The sequence below is a fragment of the Acanthochromis polyacanthus genome, chromosome 18, assembly GCF_021347895.1.
Source record: "Acanthochromis polyacanthus isolate Apoly-LR-REF ecotype Palm Island chromosome 18, KAUST_Apoly_ChrSc, whole genome shotgun sequence".
Taxonomy (NCBI): domain Eukaryota; kingdom Metazoa; phylum Chordata; class Actinopteri; family Pomacentridae; genus Acanthochromis; species Acanthochromis polyacanthus.
In genome coordinates, this window is record NC_067130.1 from 31936795 (window position 1) to 31950966 (window position 14172).

Below are 14172 nucleotides of genomic sequence, written 5' to 3' on the forward strand. Positions count from 1 at the left end.
GAATAACTCCCATAATTCCACACCTTATAAATAATTTTAGTATTTTTTTATCCCTTAAAAGTCCCTCAATTTTCAGCTGTTGCCGTCTGTTGACTTGCAAGAGTTGCTTTCTTTTTAAAATCTTTTTTTCTTTCCTTAAAAGCACCCAAAGCAGAGATATTCCACCAAAAATCAATGCATAATGTCATTGCACAGATTTGTTTTTTGCATATTTAAAGTTGTTTATGCTAAATGCTGCTGTAAATTTTCACATTCTCAGGCAAATAATTTGCGCATTCCTGCACATCATTACTTTTTAACAACTTAAAATCCTCTTGATTTGCGATGCTTAAAGTCTGTTTGACTTGTGAAACTTGGTTTCTCCTCTAATCTTATATATTTCTTTTAAAAAAGTCGGCACTTGTTTACAGTAAAGCACCAAATCCCCAGTCAAATATCTATGATGTGAAACCAACTGGCATGGAAAAAAACTCCATAAACAGCAGCTCCTACATTCCCCATAATGCATCTAACACAGTTTCAGTCAAACTCCAACTTTGCTCTGCAGGCTTCTTGTTGTAAATGTTTGCAGTTTCCAAACCAAAGCCAACATTTTCAAACCTCTAGACCTGTAAAATAAACTGTAAATGAAGAAAATGATCCAAGAAGTTCTAGATTTAAATATGACATGCTGTGTATCTGCTGCAGGTGTCATCTTAACCAGGAAAATCAACCATCAATAGACACTTGTTTGAACAATCACTGCCCGTTTAGCGTATACCATGCTCCATTTAGTGTCTGCTAATTTAATTCAGTGTCCAATATCTAAGTGTAAAGACTTTTCTTTCACAAAATGCCCTGAAGACTTTCATAGTCCCACAATGTGATGGATATTAAAGATGCCAGAATGACCGCTGTGTGACTCAACAACCGACAATAACAAAGCAAAATGACACGAATGACAAGTAGGTGTCCAAAATATCAACTCACTGCTCACTGTTGAGTATTTAATAAGTCAACAAGGAGGATTTCTGACAGTTTAAACCAAACATCATCTGTAAACGTCACTTCTTCAAAGTTTAATTTAGATAAAACGGTGATTCGATCGACTAAAACCTTAAATTTGACTGTATTAGATTATGTAGTGACTGATATGATGAATAAGATTTGACTTCCTGTTGATCAGAGTCATTTAAACTCATCTTCTGCTCAGAAATCACCATCTCTGTTGAGTTTTTCTGACTGGAATACAGAAGATGACCTCTAATGATGCCTCTGCTGTCCTTATGGCCTCATTTTATTAAAATGCAAATCAGGCTTCTGTCTTTATGGGTGTGTATGTGTGGATGTTGTTCTGGGCTGGAGGCCAGATGGCTGTAAAATAGGACAAGAATGTGAATTATGTGTTTTCCTGGGTGCTTTTGAACACAATCGTGCTTTTATTTTGTACTGTACTTAGATCAGTGTTTGACCCAGCGACAGCCTGATGTGTGGCGTCAGTTTTCCTTTACTGCCTCTAACTTTAGATTCCATATTTGCTCTGTTTGTCTTTATGTATTCCACTGTTTTCTCTTTTTATGATTCGTCTCTCTGTCTAGGACTACAGCCACCCGCTTTAAGAACATTCAGTTCATATTAGAAGAAGTGGAAATGCAGAAACACTTGAAAGTTTACCAAAGGTATAAGATTGAGAGATTAAAATGCAACAAAGTGCAATGAAATCTAGTTATTTTGCAGTGAAAATGACCTTGTCTCCATCAATTAAGCAGCTCTTTTTATATTCATGTTGGATTTCAGTGGAAGAAATTCATGCACCTACACAAGCGCTCCATCCATGTTGCACTGCGTCTCTTATTTCTAGTAAGATAACTCGATGTACCATCTCAGATTTACAGATTTCTTATTGAAAATTGTTAAAATGGAAGTAAAGTAAAAGAAGTTTAGCACCGTTATCTTGTTTATCATCAGTTGGGTGTGTTTCTTGTGATTCTAAATCAGGGTCAATGGTCACGGTGAAGGTTTCTGTTAATCCAGGCGGTTCAGCTCAGGTTAAATACTCTTAATATGTCTAAATTTTAAGGTCTCATGACGGCATCGAACTGTATGTGTGCCAAGTGTACACCTTCAAAATAAAGGTACAAGTTAAACAACCGGTCCATTTCAGACCCAGTTGGACGGTTGTACCTCAGCACTCAGTGATGTTTTGCTGCAGCAACTGGATCTTAAAGTTACCAGCCTTTAAAAACACTCAGCGTTTTGATTGGCTAACTAAACTAGGGGTGGACTACCTTACCAAACCCAACATAACCAAGTTGTTTTTCAAGACAATTCACCCGACTCTTACTGGTTACACCCAATCAAGAGTTGGGTCTTAGTTATGAAGAACCATACATGCAACCCCCAGGTCTGAAAAATGAATGTGAAAATGACTTAAACCTGTGTTTGTAGCCACAGCCAGCAGGGGGCGACTCCTCTGATTACAAAAAAGTCAGGTTATATAGAATTTAATGAGAAAATGACTTGACTTCTAACTCCGTTTGCGACCTCAGTAATGAGTCCGTGGTCTCAATTGCTAGTTTCAAGACTCTCTGAACACAAGATGATGCTAATTTTGTAAATTATGGTCCCATTTAGAGGAAAAAAAGACAATAAAGTAGGGTATATTTTACCATATTGGGATTATGTCTGGTTTCAGAAGATCAACATGGTGACGGCCAAATGCCAAACTTGAGGTATCCAAACTTAGCCCACAAACCAGTGGGTAACATTACAGTAGCTACTTCCATCTTTTATATAGAGTCTAAGGGAGACGCCAAATGAACCCATAAAGACCTCTCGTGGTAACTAGCATGTTTGGGTCCCCTAAAGTTGGACTGTGATAAAGATTTGACTTGGTTGTGGTCAGTTCCTCAAATTTTTAAAGGGTCGGGTAGAAAATGTTTCCAAAAATTGCGTAAATTGTGGATAAAAAATACAAAAATAAGAACAGCAATATCCACAAATTTCACACTAGTCCATTGGTTTCCAACTTGATGGTACTGGCATCAACCTGTATGTGTGCCAGGGTTACACGTTCAAAATAAAAGTTAAACAGCTGATTCATTTAAAACCCAGTTGGACGGTTTTACCTCAGTGCTTAGTGATGTTTTGCTGTAGCAACTGGATCAAAAAGATACCAGCTTTTATAAGGAAAAAATGAACCTGTAAAGACTTCTAGACATAAAAATGCAAAACTAAGAACCACAATATCCACAAATGCCATACTGGTCCACTGATATCCAACTTCCAGATTGGCCCCATAGACTCCAGAGAGTTAACAGGATGATACACCAATGCTATAACATCCTTTGTGGTTGTGAAGCAGTTCGGTGACGTCATAGTGATGAAATTAGGGTTATTTCAGCTTCAGATTTATATAAAAACATCATTGTTACAAACTGGAAGTTTGGGTTGACAGACAGGCCGGAAGCGCTCGACGAGTTCCATTCTTAGAAATGTAGAAATCAGTATTTTTACAGCTTGAACCTCACTAGAGACAAAAAGTCAGGATATTGTAACATCTGTTGCTTGTTTTTGACTTTTTTTATGGATTTTTTTTTAATGGAAGCAGTATGCTGGAATACCCCTTTATATCCCACTCTTGTTACTAGAGACTAAACATTGGGATGTTTTTGCCTCAAGACACAGATTTTTTGCTCTTTTTTGTTAAATACTGGAAGAATTAATCTCTGAATATCCTTCAGATGGAACGTCTAAAAAAGGAAAAATGAACTCTTAGGGAGAACTGCACATAACTCATATCCAGGCTTAATCTTTAACCTGTGATGAAGGGTAGCTTCGTTTTTTAGTTTTAACAAGGCAGCAAGGTTAGCTGGAACTTAGTGAAATTCAGAGGGCTCTGGCCGAGCCCCCCCACTGCTCTCTGAGGATATTTTCCCAAATCACACAGTCTTTATTGATTAGAGGAGGTATGTTGTTTCAGTCACGGTATGAACAGGCTGAGCCACTCTGTTTAGATATCTCCGTCTGCAGGATAATGAATTTCAGCTGGAATACCACAGTCGCTGACACACACACACTTTCGCGGGGTTGCAGGGTGATTCTGCGGCCCTTATTTGGGTATATTTATTCCTGAAAAAGGCAAACAGAGCCGGCACCGTTCTGCAGACCTCTGGGATGGTTTAGATTTTAACACTTTTTTTTTTTCACAGCTCTGAGAGGATGTTTCTTTACCCTTGCATCGGCACCGTTCATTACATGGAGCTCATATTTGAGTTACTTTTAATTGCGGATCAACGTTAGTGCAGATAAACGTGAAGCCTCAGCTTCATGTTTCGTCTCCTCGGAGGTGATTCAGGTCACTTAGCATGTTCTGTACGTGTTCGAATGCTGGAGGTGCAGTGTGTGGGCTACAGTACATGATGCTGTTGTTGAACCGTAACACATGTTGTAATTCAGATGAGGGCCAGACACACCCTGCAAGAAATTCTTGGCAGTTGTTTTAACATCTGAAGAGTCCCAGATGGGCGGGGTTTATTGTTTCAGGACAGTGCCAGATACCTTCGACGATCACAGGAAAGTATGCGAAAACAGCTATTAAATATAGTCACGTTCTGGTCAAAGTTCCTGCATTTCACCTCTCAAGGTGAACCTGACAGATACCAGGTTATGTAATTGGATCCTCTAAGGGTTTCTGGTTTTGAGTTAACGGGTCAGATGTGTTACTGGAACCAGAAAATCGTAATTTGGAAAAAGAGAGGTTGGACATTGGCGGAACAATTGGGAGCAACCACAGTGTATCCCAACAGGACAATTCAGTCAAAGCAGCCGAACCATAAAGTATAATATCTCCTTCACAGGGCAATGAATCTCAACATCTACTTTTAAATTCTCATCTGAAGGAGTAAAATTAAACCCTTAGAGTAGAATTTGATGTGTAAAATCTGCTTAGACTTTGTTTTTGTCAAGAGAAGTTGAGGGTTTTACCATTCAATTCAATACAATCAGGTTTTTTTTGTCAGAAAAGCATCTAGTGGCAACAACAGGCACAACATCTTATTGCTTGTCATGTTAGTCACCACTTGGTGACTTTTCATTCTAAGCATTGGGGGACTTTCATGCCGACTTTTAAATCTCAACTGTCATTTGTACACTACCTTTCAAAGGCTTGGGGTCACTTAGAAATGTCCTTATTTTTGAAAGAAAAATATTTTTTTCAATGAAGATAACATTAACTGAATCATAAATCCAGTGTGGACATTAATGTGGTAAATGACTATTGTAGCTGGAAACAGCTGATTTTTAATGGAATATCTCCATAGGGGTACAGAGGAACATTTCCAGCAACCATCACTCCTGTGTTCTAATGCTACATTGTGTTAGCTAATGGTGTTGAAAGGCTCATTGATGGTTAGAAAACCCTTGTGCAGTTATGTTAGCACATGAATATAAGTGGAAGTTTTCACGGAAAAACTGAAATCGTCTGGGTGACCCCAAACTTTTGAACGGTAGTGTGCGTGTGATAAAAGTTGAGTCAGTTGGTCCACTGCAACCTCTGACAGATTGTGTTGGACTATAAGTTGTGCTATCATTTGTCAGGGCAGCCGATTTTGGATACACAAGTCATAATATGTGGTTAATTCTCCCTTTAATGTACATTTCTTTTATGTAGTTCAGGTTTTAAATGTTCTTTTGCATGAAAAACACCAGACGTTCCACTGTCTTGCTGATACTACGATGATGCCATCGAACATTAGTTAATTTTTGTAAGTGAAACGACATTATGTACAACATTTCGAAGCCATTTAGATCCTACAGATCGATTTTAAAGATTCTTCCGATGGCTTTTATGTCACCTGCAGCTTTATGACAAACAACCCGAGATAACAGGAAGAACCAGAGTTAGATGACCTTTGAACTTGTTGGGTGTCTTGTTTTATTAAGAACTTTTACAGATGTCATTTACACGTTGTGGATATTTAATAAAATGTGAACTTTGTGTGCATTAACACCTCCATGAGAGCCAACCCAAGCAAAACAAAAACATTTAATTCTACAATCAAACAGTGGAAACAGGCAGGCATCAGGTGACTTTTGTTCCGAGACATTTTTACTATCTGACAATGAGTTTGACAACAAGACAATGTGACCTTTATGGAAAGAGACAGTCACTGATAAAACGGCAGACGTACGTTCTGCTACTGCAGCAAACACTGACAGGCTGCTAAGAGGCATCACTGTCGGCTTGATAAAGCTGCTGGGTCATGCTGATATGTACAGTATTCCTGTTAGAATCGGAGTGGGAGTTTCAGCTGCACCATCATCACTTTAGAGCAAATGAAGGAGTGATGATGTGGTGAATTTGGGTTTGTAATCGGTGCTATGGTTTTTACAGAAATCAGTCAGCACTTTTAAATAGTAACGGTGGCATTATTAAAACATTATTAATCATTGCAGAATAACATGGTGAGTTAGGTGTTTGTAGAAAAGTCCCAGTTGTAATCACGACATAAATGCTAATGCTATTAGCACATACAAAACTGGTACTGATATGACTTTCTTTGGGTGGCAGTTTTGTATGTTTTAAGGTAGATATTTTGAGAAAAACTATAATTTCCCAGTTGTAATTCCATCATAAATGCTAATGCTATTTACACATGGTAAAGTGGTACTGCTTTGACCTTAATGTGGCAAGAGGCTTAAGCTAACAAGTCCCAGGAAAAAAGTTAGCATATTATTAGGTAGAAGACAACATAACTGATCAGGCTTTGCAGTTTAAAGCTAGTAAGTAGTAGAATGTAATGAAGAAATATGTAAATTCAGGTTGATATTTCTTTTTCATGTGACATAAATGTTCAACAGCAGGTACGAAACTGTAGCACCGTATTTCAGCATATTTCCATTGGCTTCGGCTGATAAAAGATAGTCATATTTGCTTTTTTTATTAGCATTACCTATGTTTTAGCCCCAAATTGGGTATTTTCACAAAAACTGTAATTTTCCAATTCTAATTACAACATAAATGCTAAAGCCATTAGCATGTACGAAACTGATACTGATACAAAAGACTTCAGCTAACTAGCACCCAGATAAGAGTGGCCTTACTTAGCATGTAGAAACCAACAGATTGGATCATGTTTTGCCCTTTGGAGCTAGTCTTTGGAGCTAATCTTTAGTCCTTCGGAGATGAATAAAGTGATTCTATTCTCGTTAGTGTTGTAGTAAAGTTTGATAAAGAAAAATGTAATATGAAATAAATGCTAATGCTATTAGCACGTACAAAACTAGAGCACTGCAGAGCATATTTCTATTGACTTTGGCTGATAAAAGACCTTCATGTTTGCTTTTTTGTTGGCATTATCTATGCTTTAGCCCCAAGTTGGTATTTTTGCAAAAACTACAATTTTCCAATTAGAATTACACCAAAATGCTAATGCTATTAGCACCCATGAAACGCATGCTGATTTTATGTGACAAAAGACTTAAGCTAACAAGTCCCCAGATAAAAGTGACGCTACTTAGCATGTAGAAGACAATGGATTGGAACATATTTTGTAGTTTAGAGCTAGGTAATACTATAGTCCATCCATCCATCCATTCTCTATACACCGCTTTATCCTCACTAGGGTCGCGGGGGGTGCTGGAGTCTATCCCAGCTGACTCGGGCGAAGGCAGGGGACACCCCGGACAGGTCGCCAGTCTGTCGCAGCGCTACATATACAGACACACAATCACACTCACATTCACACCTACGGGCAATTTAGAATAATCAGTTAACCTCAGCATATTTCTGGACTGTGGGAGGAAGCCAGAGTACCCGGAGAAAACCCACGAATGCACAGGGAGAACATGCAAACTCCATGCAGAAAGATCCCAGGCCCAGAATACTATAGTCAAATAAGACAAATGTAAATTTAGGCTATGTTTTTATACTAAGTTGTACTAAGTTGTTTTCATCCAATACCTTCCAAAAGAAACCGCCTTTAAGCTAAGGACTAGCTGATGTATTTGGGAACTGTAGCGCTGTCTTGGGTAATCCATTTTCTAGGTCAGTAGGTGAAAGTGCGAAATTCTTTACATTCAACCAAAAGCCAAACATCAGCCTTTCTCTAACATAAGCTCTAATTTAAATCAAATAGCAACTCTTTGCATTGCATTTAACAATAGGTTCCTGATGTGGGCAATGAGCTAGTTAGACAGGCAGACTGCAATTTCATTTCTTACATTGTTCTTCTTACATTTTTGATTTTACAAAGCAGCTCGCCGCCTCAGAGGAATCCAGAGCTTCACAGAACAGTGTGTCTGATAAGCTGTGAAGGCTACAGGGGAAAAATCTCACTAGTAATTATGAGACAGACAGGATGTAAGAATGACAAAGCTTCCAGGCAAACAGCCAAAACCCGCAGCTTTTCCCTGCTGCTGACCCTCTTCATAACACGCTCACGCACACACTGCTAGCAGCAGAACAATAGAAACCCTGATAGCAGCTGCCACAGCAAGTGTGACTCGACAAGTTTCATCACCAGTGCAGAGGTGGACCCGGGACTCGTTTAGCGTAGCTTAGCACAAAGAGGGTCCACCCGTTTGAGGTCACTGCTGGTGTATAATTTCTGAGCTTGGAGATCGAATAAAAAGTCCCACCGCTGAACTCTACTGTCTTTGCAGAATTGATTTAGAGTTCAGTACCAGGTTTCAAGGCCGCCTCCAAAGAAAATCAAGTTTTTACCTCATTAAACCTTCTGTTATGTTGACCCACAACATAACAGGAGGGTTAATGAGGTTGACGCATTTTAACCCTCCTCTTAAATTAGTTTCTCAAGAACTGCAATGATGATCCTGGATCAAAAAAATGACAAAAACCAAAAAAATCCCTATAAACATTGTTTGTCTCCTTATTAACTCAATTTATAACCACTTCTATTGATATTTAGTGCAGTGATGCTCTTTATCTCTCACAGATGTTGGTTCAGTGAGGATAATTCACTAATTTTTCACAGAAGGTGCATTCCACATTGGAATAACATACTTTCAAAAAAACAAATATAATTTCCCAGTTGTAATCACGACATAAAAGCTAATTCTAATAGTACGCACAGAATTGGTATGACAATTTCTTTGATTTGCAGTTTTATGCATTTTAGTTGGATATTTTTAGAAAAACTGTAATTTCCTAGTTGTAATAACTACATAAATGCTAATGCTGTTAGCATATCTGAAACCAATGCTGCTATAATGTGAATGTGGCAAATGGCTTAAGTCCCAGGAAAAAAGTTAGGTTATTAGCAAGTAGAAGACAACTTAGCTGACCTTGTTTTGTAGTTTGGAGCTAGTCAGTATTATAGTAGAGTTTGATAAGGAAAAATGTAAATTCAAGTGACATGAATGCTAATGCTATTAGCATGTACGAAACTGTAGCACTGCATTTCAGCATATGTCCTTTGACTTTAGCTAATAAAAGATATTCATGTTTGGTTTTTTGTTGGCATGACCTACGTATCAGCCCCAAGTTGGGTATTGTCACAAAAGCTATAATTTTCCAATTGTAATTAAATGCTTATGCTATCAACACGAACGAATAAGATACTGCTGTAATGTGAATGTGTCAAGAGGCTTAAACTAACCAGTTGCAGAAAAAACAAAGCAAAACTCCTGACTGTGTAACTTTGACACACACAGATGAATTTTTCGGGGTTTATTCAAATATTGAAGATGGATTTTAACTGGTACTAGTAACTCTGGAGTTAAATGCACAAATTTTGCAGCCACAAACTCATTAACATCCACAGTACACATTTACATTATGCTTTTTTTTAGTGTCTGTTATTTTTGTTGTGTGTGCAGGTAGAAGAAGGCGGTAAGGCCAACAGTTTGGAGCAGCCGCTGCTGGTCGGTGATGAGATTATCGTCATCAATGAAGTGGAGCTGACTGGATACCGACAGGAGGCCATCGCTCTGGTTAAAGGATCGTACAAGACTCTGCAGCTCACCGTCCGCAGGTACAAACAACACTTCGAACCTGAAACTGAACCATAAACCTAACATTTACCTGTTAAAAGACAAACACAGTATGAAGGTAGTGCGTCTAGTTTTGGTACTCATTGTAGCTTTTAGGGTTAAACTGGATGTTTGTCTTTCTACCAGCAGCCTGAACCCAACCTGATACCTGATAATCCCACTGGGACCCATTGGGTTGCAGTTGGGTAGTGAAACACTAGTTTGTGTGTTGAAGAAAGGTTGAAAGGTGAATCCCTCTGGCTGATGGGTAACGATCAGCAGGAAATTTAGCAACAAGGGGGGAAATAATGATGAGTCACTCACACAAGAGTTTCCACAGTTGTTCTGAAACTGGAAATATTTAGTGCATTTGTAGATTTTCTTCAACAAATTTGTCATTAGGTACAGAAAAAGTGCAGAACAGCGTCAAATATCCATCCTGTTTTTTAATTTTAAAATTTCAAGCTTACTCTTTAGCTCATCCTGTGCTTCCTGGTAATTTAACCAATGGATCTAGATGGGATTTGATGATATTACAGGATACAGTCTGCATTCAGCGTGGACATTTAGCAAAACAAATCAAAACTTACAACAAATGCATTCATAGATCTGTTCAGAACTTGCTCAGAATCATCACATTTCTTCAGCATCACAGTGATCCAGTGATATTTGTCCAAATATCTGTGAGTACATTACAATCAAAAACTACTAAAAGTTAATCCTGCAAACTCGTAATGTCACCAAATTGACAATATGTCAGCAAAAAAAAGCTATGAACAGATACCTACCTGTAACTAACATTACAACGAGCCATTTTGTGTTTACAGGATGTTTATTGTAAGTTCTTTCCATCTTCATGTTGGTTCCAGTGTCGGTCTTTATGTTGGTGTTGATATGGATCCATTATTGGCAAAACATTTTTGCCTTCTTTCATTTTCTCACAAAAGCAACATTTTTCAGTAAGTTGACAAAACGTATGAAGACATAAGAAAACTCTATGATTCAAAACTACGAAACATACAACTAAATAACAGAAACATACAGCAAAACAGTGTCTGAATGGGGTTTAACACTGAGGTAATCTACCAGCAAATTACATTTGTGTTTGCTGATGAATTAGTAAAAAAAATAGAGTTTATCAAAGTAGGATGCTTCCAAAATTGTGCCTTTATGGTAAATAGTTGTAGTTGACCTTTGGGTATATTGTTTGTGGCATGGTGATATTTCTGGAGTTTCAATGGACTTGATCTGGCTAACTTCGTGGAAAACCTATGGGAAAAACATGATTTTTATTTCCATCTTATGCCACAAATTTGCTGGAAAGTTTGCCACAAATCAATTTAATTGTCTATTTCTGATGATACTCTAGTTATAGTCACTTTATTCTGCATTTCCACTGTGTTAAGACAGTTTTGTTCCTGGACTTTGCACAAAGAGCTCCCCTGCATGTCTTCTTGTTTAGAATTTCTCTGGCTGCTTCCTCGTAGTCGGTATAATTTGTAACTGGTCAGGATTCTGCAGTACATCCTGGTTCAGAGTCCAAATCAGAGCTGGTCGTCTGTAATAAAAACACCAGCAGCGGAACTCTCTTTATCACTGCTACCATTCATTAATATTACTACCTTACAGATTGTTTCATTCATTACATGATAAACAGATTAAACTCAACTCAGGTCCATTGATCATCTCTTTAAATTCATCTCGTTCTCTACACACCAGTGATGCTGTAGACAGGAAGCTAGCTCAGTTAGCTTGTTGTTTATCTGTAAATACATTCTTTAACTATCAAATAAAATAGATTTATTTATGTATATTAACTTGTCTTTAGCTTTGATGTATAACTGATGATGTGTCGATTAAAAGCTCTGCCCAAAACTTATTATTAGTTAGCGGTTTTGCTAGCATCTTCATTTAACAAATGTTAGCATTAGCTCCATTAGCCTGAACTAACTGTATGTAATTACTGCCTAATGTCACAGTTTTTGACACTTAATTTATTGTACTTTTATATCATATGCAAACTGTAGTCAAACTATCTTAATAAATAGTCAGAATATTGCTTTTTTTTAAGCTAACGCGAAGAGCCAGTTTAGCTAGTCATTATTTTGATGTGCTGGTTTGACATAATAATGTTGGTTTTTACATCAGTTTAATAGTGTGTGTAATTTAAACTCTTAAAAAAATCTGCATTGGTTGATTTTAAACTAATTTAAAATTGAGGTAATTTAGATCCTTACTTAAGACTGGAACAACCAATTTAAAAAAAAGTATGCCAAATTAATTATGGGCATTGAGTACAAAATACTTAAAATTCCATTTAAATAGACAGTAAAGTGTTTTTTAAGAAGTGATTTTAGAGACGACACTGTTTTTTTTTTATGGGATTGTATTTATATTGTATGTATGTATGTGTGTGTGTGTGTGTATATATATATATATATATATATATATATATATATATAAATTTCAGATATGGAAATTACACTTAAAAATGCTATTAAAGAAGTGGAAATACAGTTAAAACGGCTTAATTTTTATCATTAACCAACTGAAAAGCTTACTTCCAATCATTAGGTAATTTGCAAAGGAAAAAGCTAATTCTTCCAACTCAATGAAGTTTGTTGGTTGAACAAAAATTCATTAGAAGTTGTCATAATTTTTTTTTTAAAATGATGCAGACTATTGTTTTATTTAGTTGAGCCAAAACCAGGGACGAGCCGTTCCATTACAAATAAAGCATTGTGGTTTTCTACTAATCATATTCTATAGATGTGAGATTATGCATTTATTTGGTTGAAACGCCAACAAAAATCACATACTTTTATATCTGTTTTAATCAAAAATCACCATTTTCTCTAAAATCATGATCCATATCATAATATCTGCCATATTAATGAATAAAGTGATTCTATTCTATTCTAATCTGTAATAACCGGGATATAGTGGTTTTTCCGTATCATCCAACCCTTTTAGATACTTTGATGCAAGCTTTTTGGGTTTTTTGATTGATTTTTGAGAAACTATTTAGGAGTGAGTTGAGGAGTGGGAGATACTAGAAGGTGTGTCCGTCACCCAGCATCCTCGTCAGTGTTGAGGTTGTTTCAGGTACAAAGCCAGGTATGTATTTGGGTTTGGGGTGTGACTCTGAACAAGGCTGCTGCTGTTGCTACTGCAGCTTTTATTTACTGGAAGACGCGTGAGAGGCACAAAACAATGCAGGACTTTAGACTTTAGACAGCGACAGGCGTACGAGCACACATGGCCTGACGAGAAGGCGTGGCGAGGAGGGAAGTGGAGCGTGTTTTGGTCTGATCTGCTTCCTGTTTGGATCCGATGGACAAACGTGACCATGCACAGGTCTGTTGCTTGTTTGTTTGCTTGTTTGTTTGTTGCTAGTGTGTCGGTATGTTTATTTCTGCTCTAATGGGTTCGTACAGAGGCAAACTAGCAGCTTTGATCGCTGGACTCTGGTTTGCATGTTGTGGTCATGAGCAGTCGACTGTGCAGCAGGTCAAACTCTGCAGCTGCATGCATGATTTTGCATAAGAAGAAGCAATCAGTGAATAATAGGCCAAAGTTCTGGATGCTATTTCCTCTAAATAGAAAGACAGAAAGTCTATTGCACCTTTTAATTACACCTAATATGTTGTGTAATATCAAGCTAATCATTTGACAGTTGTAGGACTCGTCAGATATGTCATATAGACAGAAGTAGTAGCGTTACAGTAGCTGAGATGTGTAGTTTCAGGAAGTAAACAGGATAAAATAACTGTGCATTTGGAGTGTTGGAGTGTACTGACGCTTAAAGAAGTTGCTGCTTCCACAGAAAATCACTGTTAACGAACACAGAACCAAAACAATCTCATGAAGAAATACCTGGTAGACGAAAGTGTCGAAATAGATGGTAAAAGACTTTCAAAATGAATTGTTGCATCAAAGTAAGGAAAAGACCAAGAAAACAGAGCGCTACACCATCAAAACAACGCTAAAAATGGTTATAATAGGAGTGATAGTGAATAAAAAACTTTAAAAAAATACGGAAATAAGCAACAAAATATAGAGTACAACCCAGTGAGATGACAAGAAATGGACAACATCACCTTTTTAAGAAGAGTTTAAAGGAAGACACTGATTCGACAGCCGTATCTGTAGAGTTATGTTGATATATATGGTGTTATGCTCATTTATTTCATTGATTCC

General features: G+C 37.4%; 1 protein-coding gene across 1 annotated transcript in view; it reads left to right on the forward strand.

Annotated features, from left to right (window-relative positions):
* The window catches only part of shroom3 (shroom family member 3), an 84431-nt gene that overhangs the window by 1779 nt on the left and 68480 nt on the right, over positions 1-14172 (forward strand). The window contains exon 2 of the mRNA XM_022213475.2: positions 9820-9974. Coding sequence (XP_022069167.2) covers positions 9820-9974 — 155 coding nt within the window. The remainder of the gene's footprint in view (positions 1-9819; positions 9975-14172) is intronic.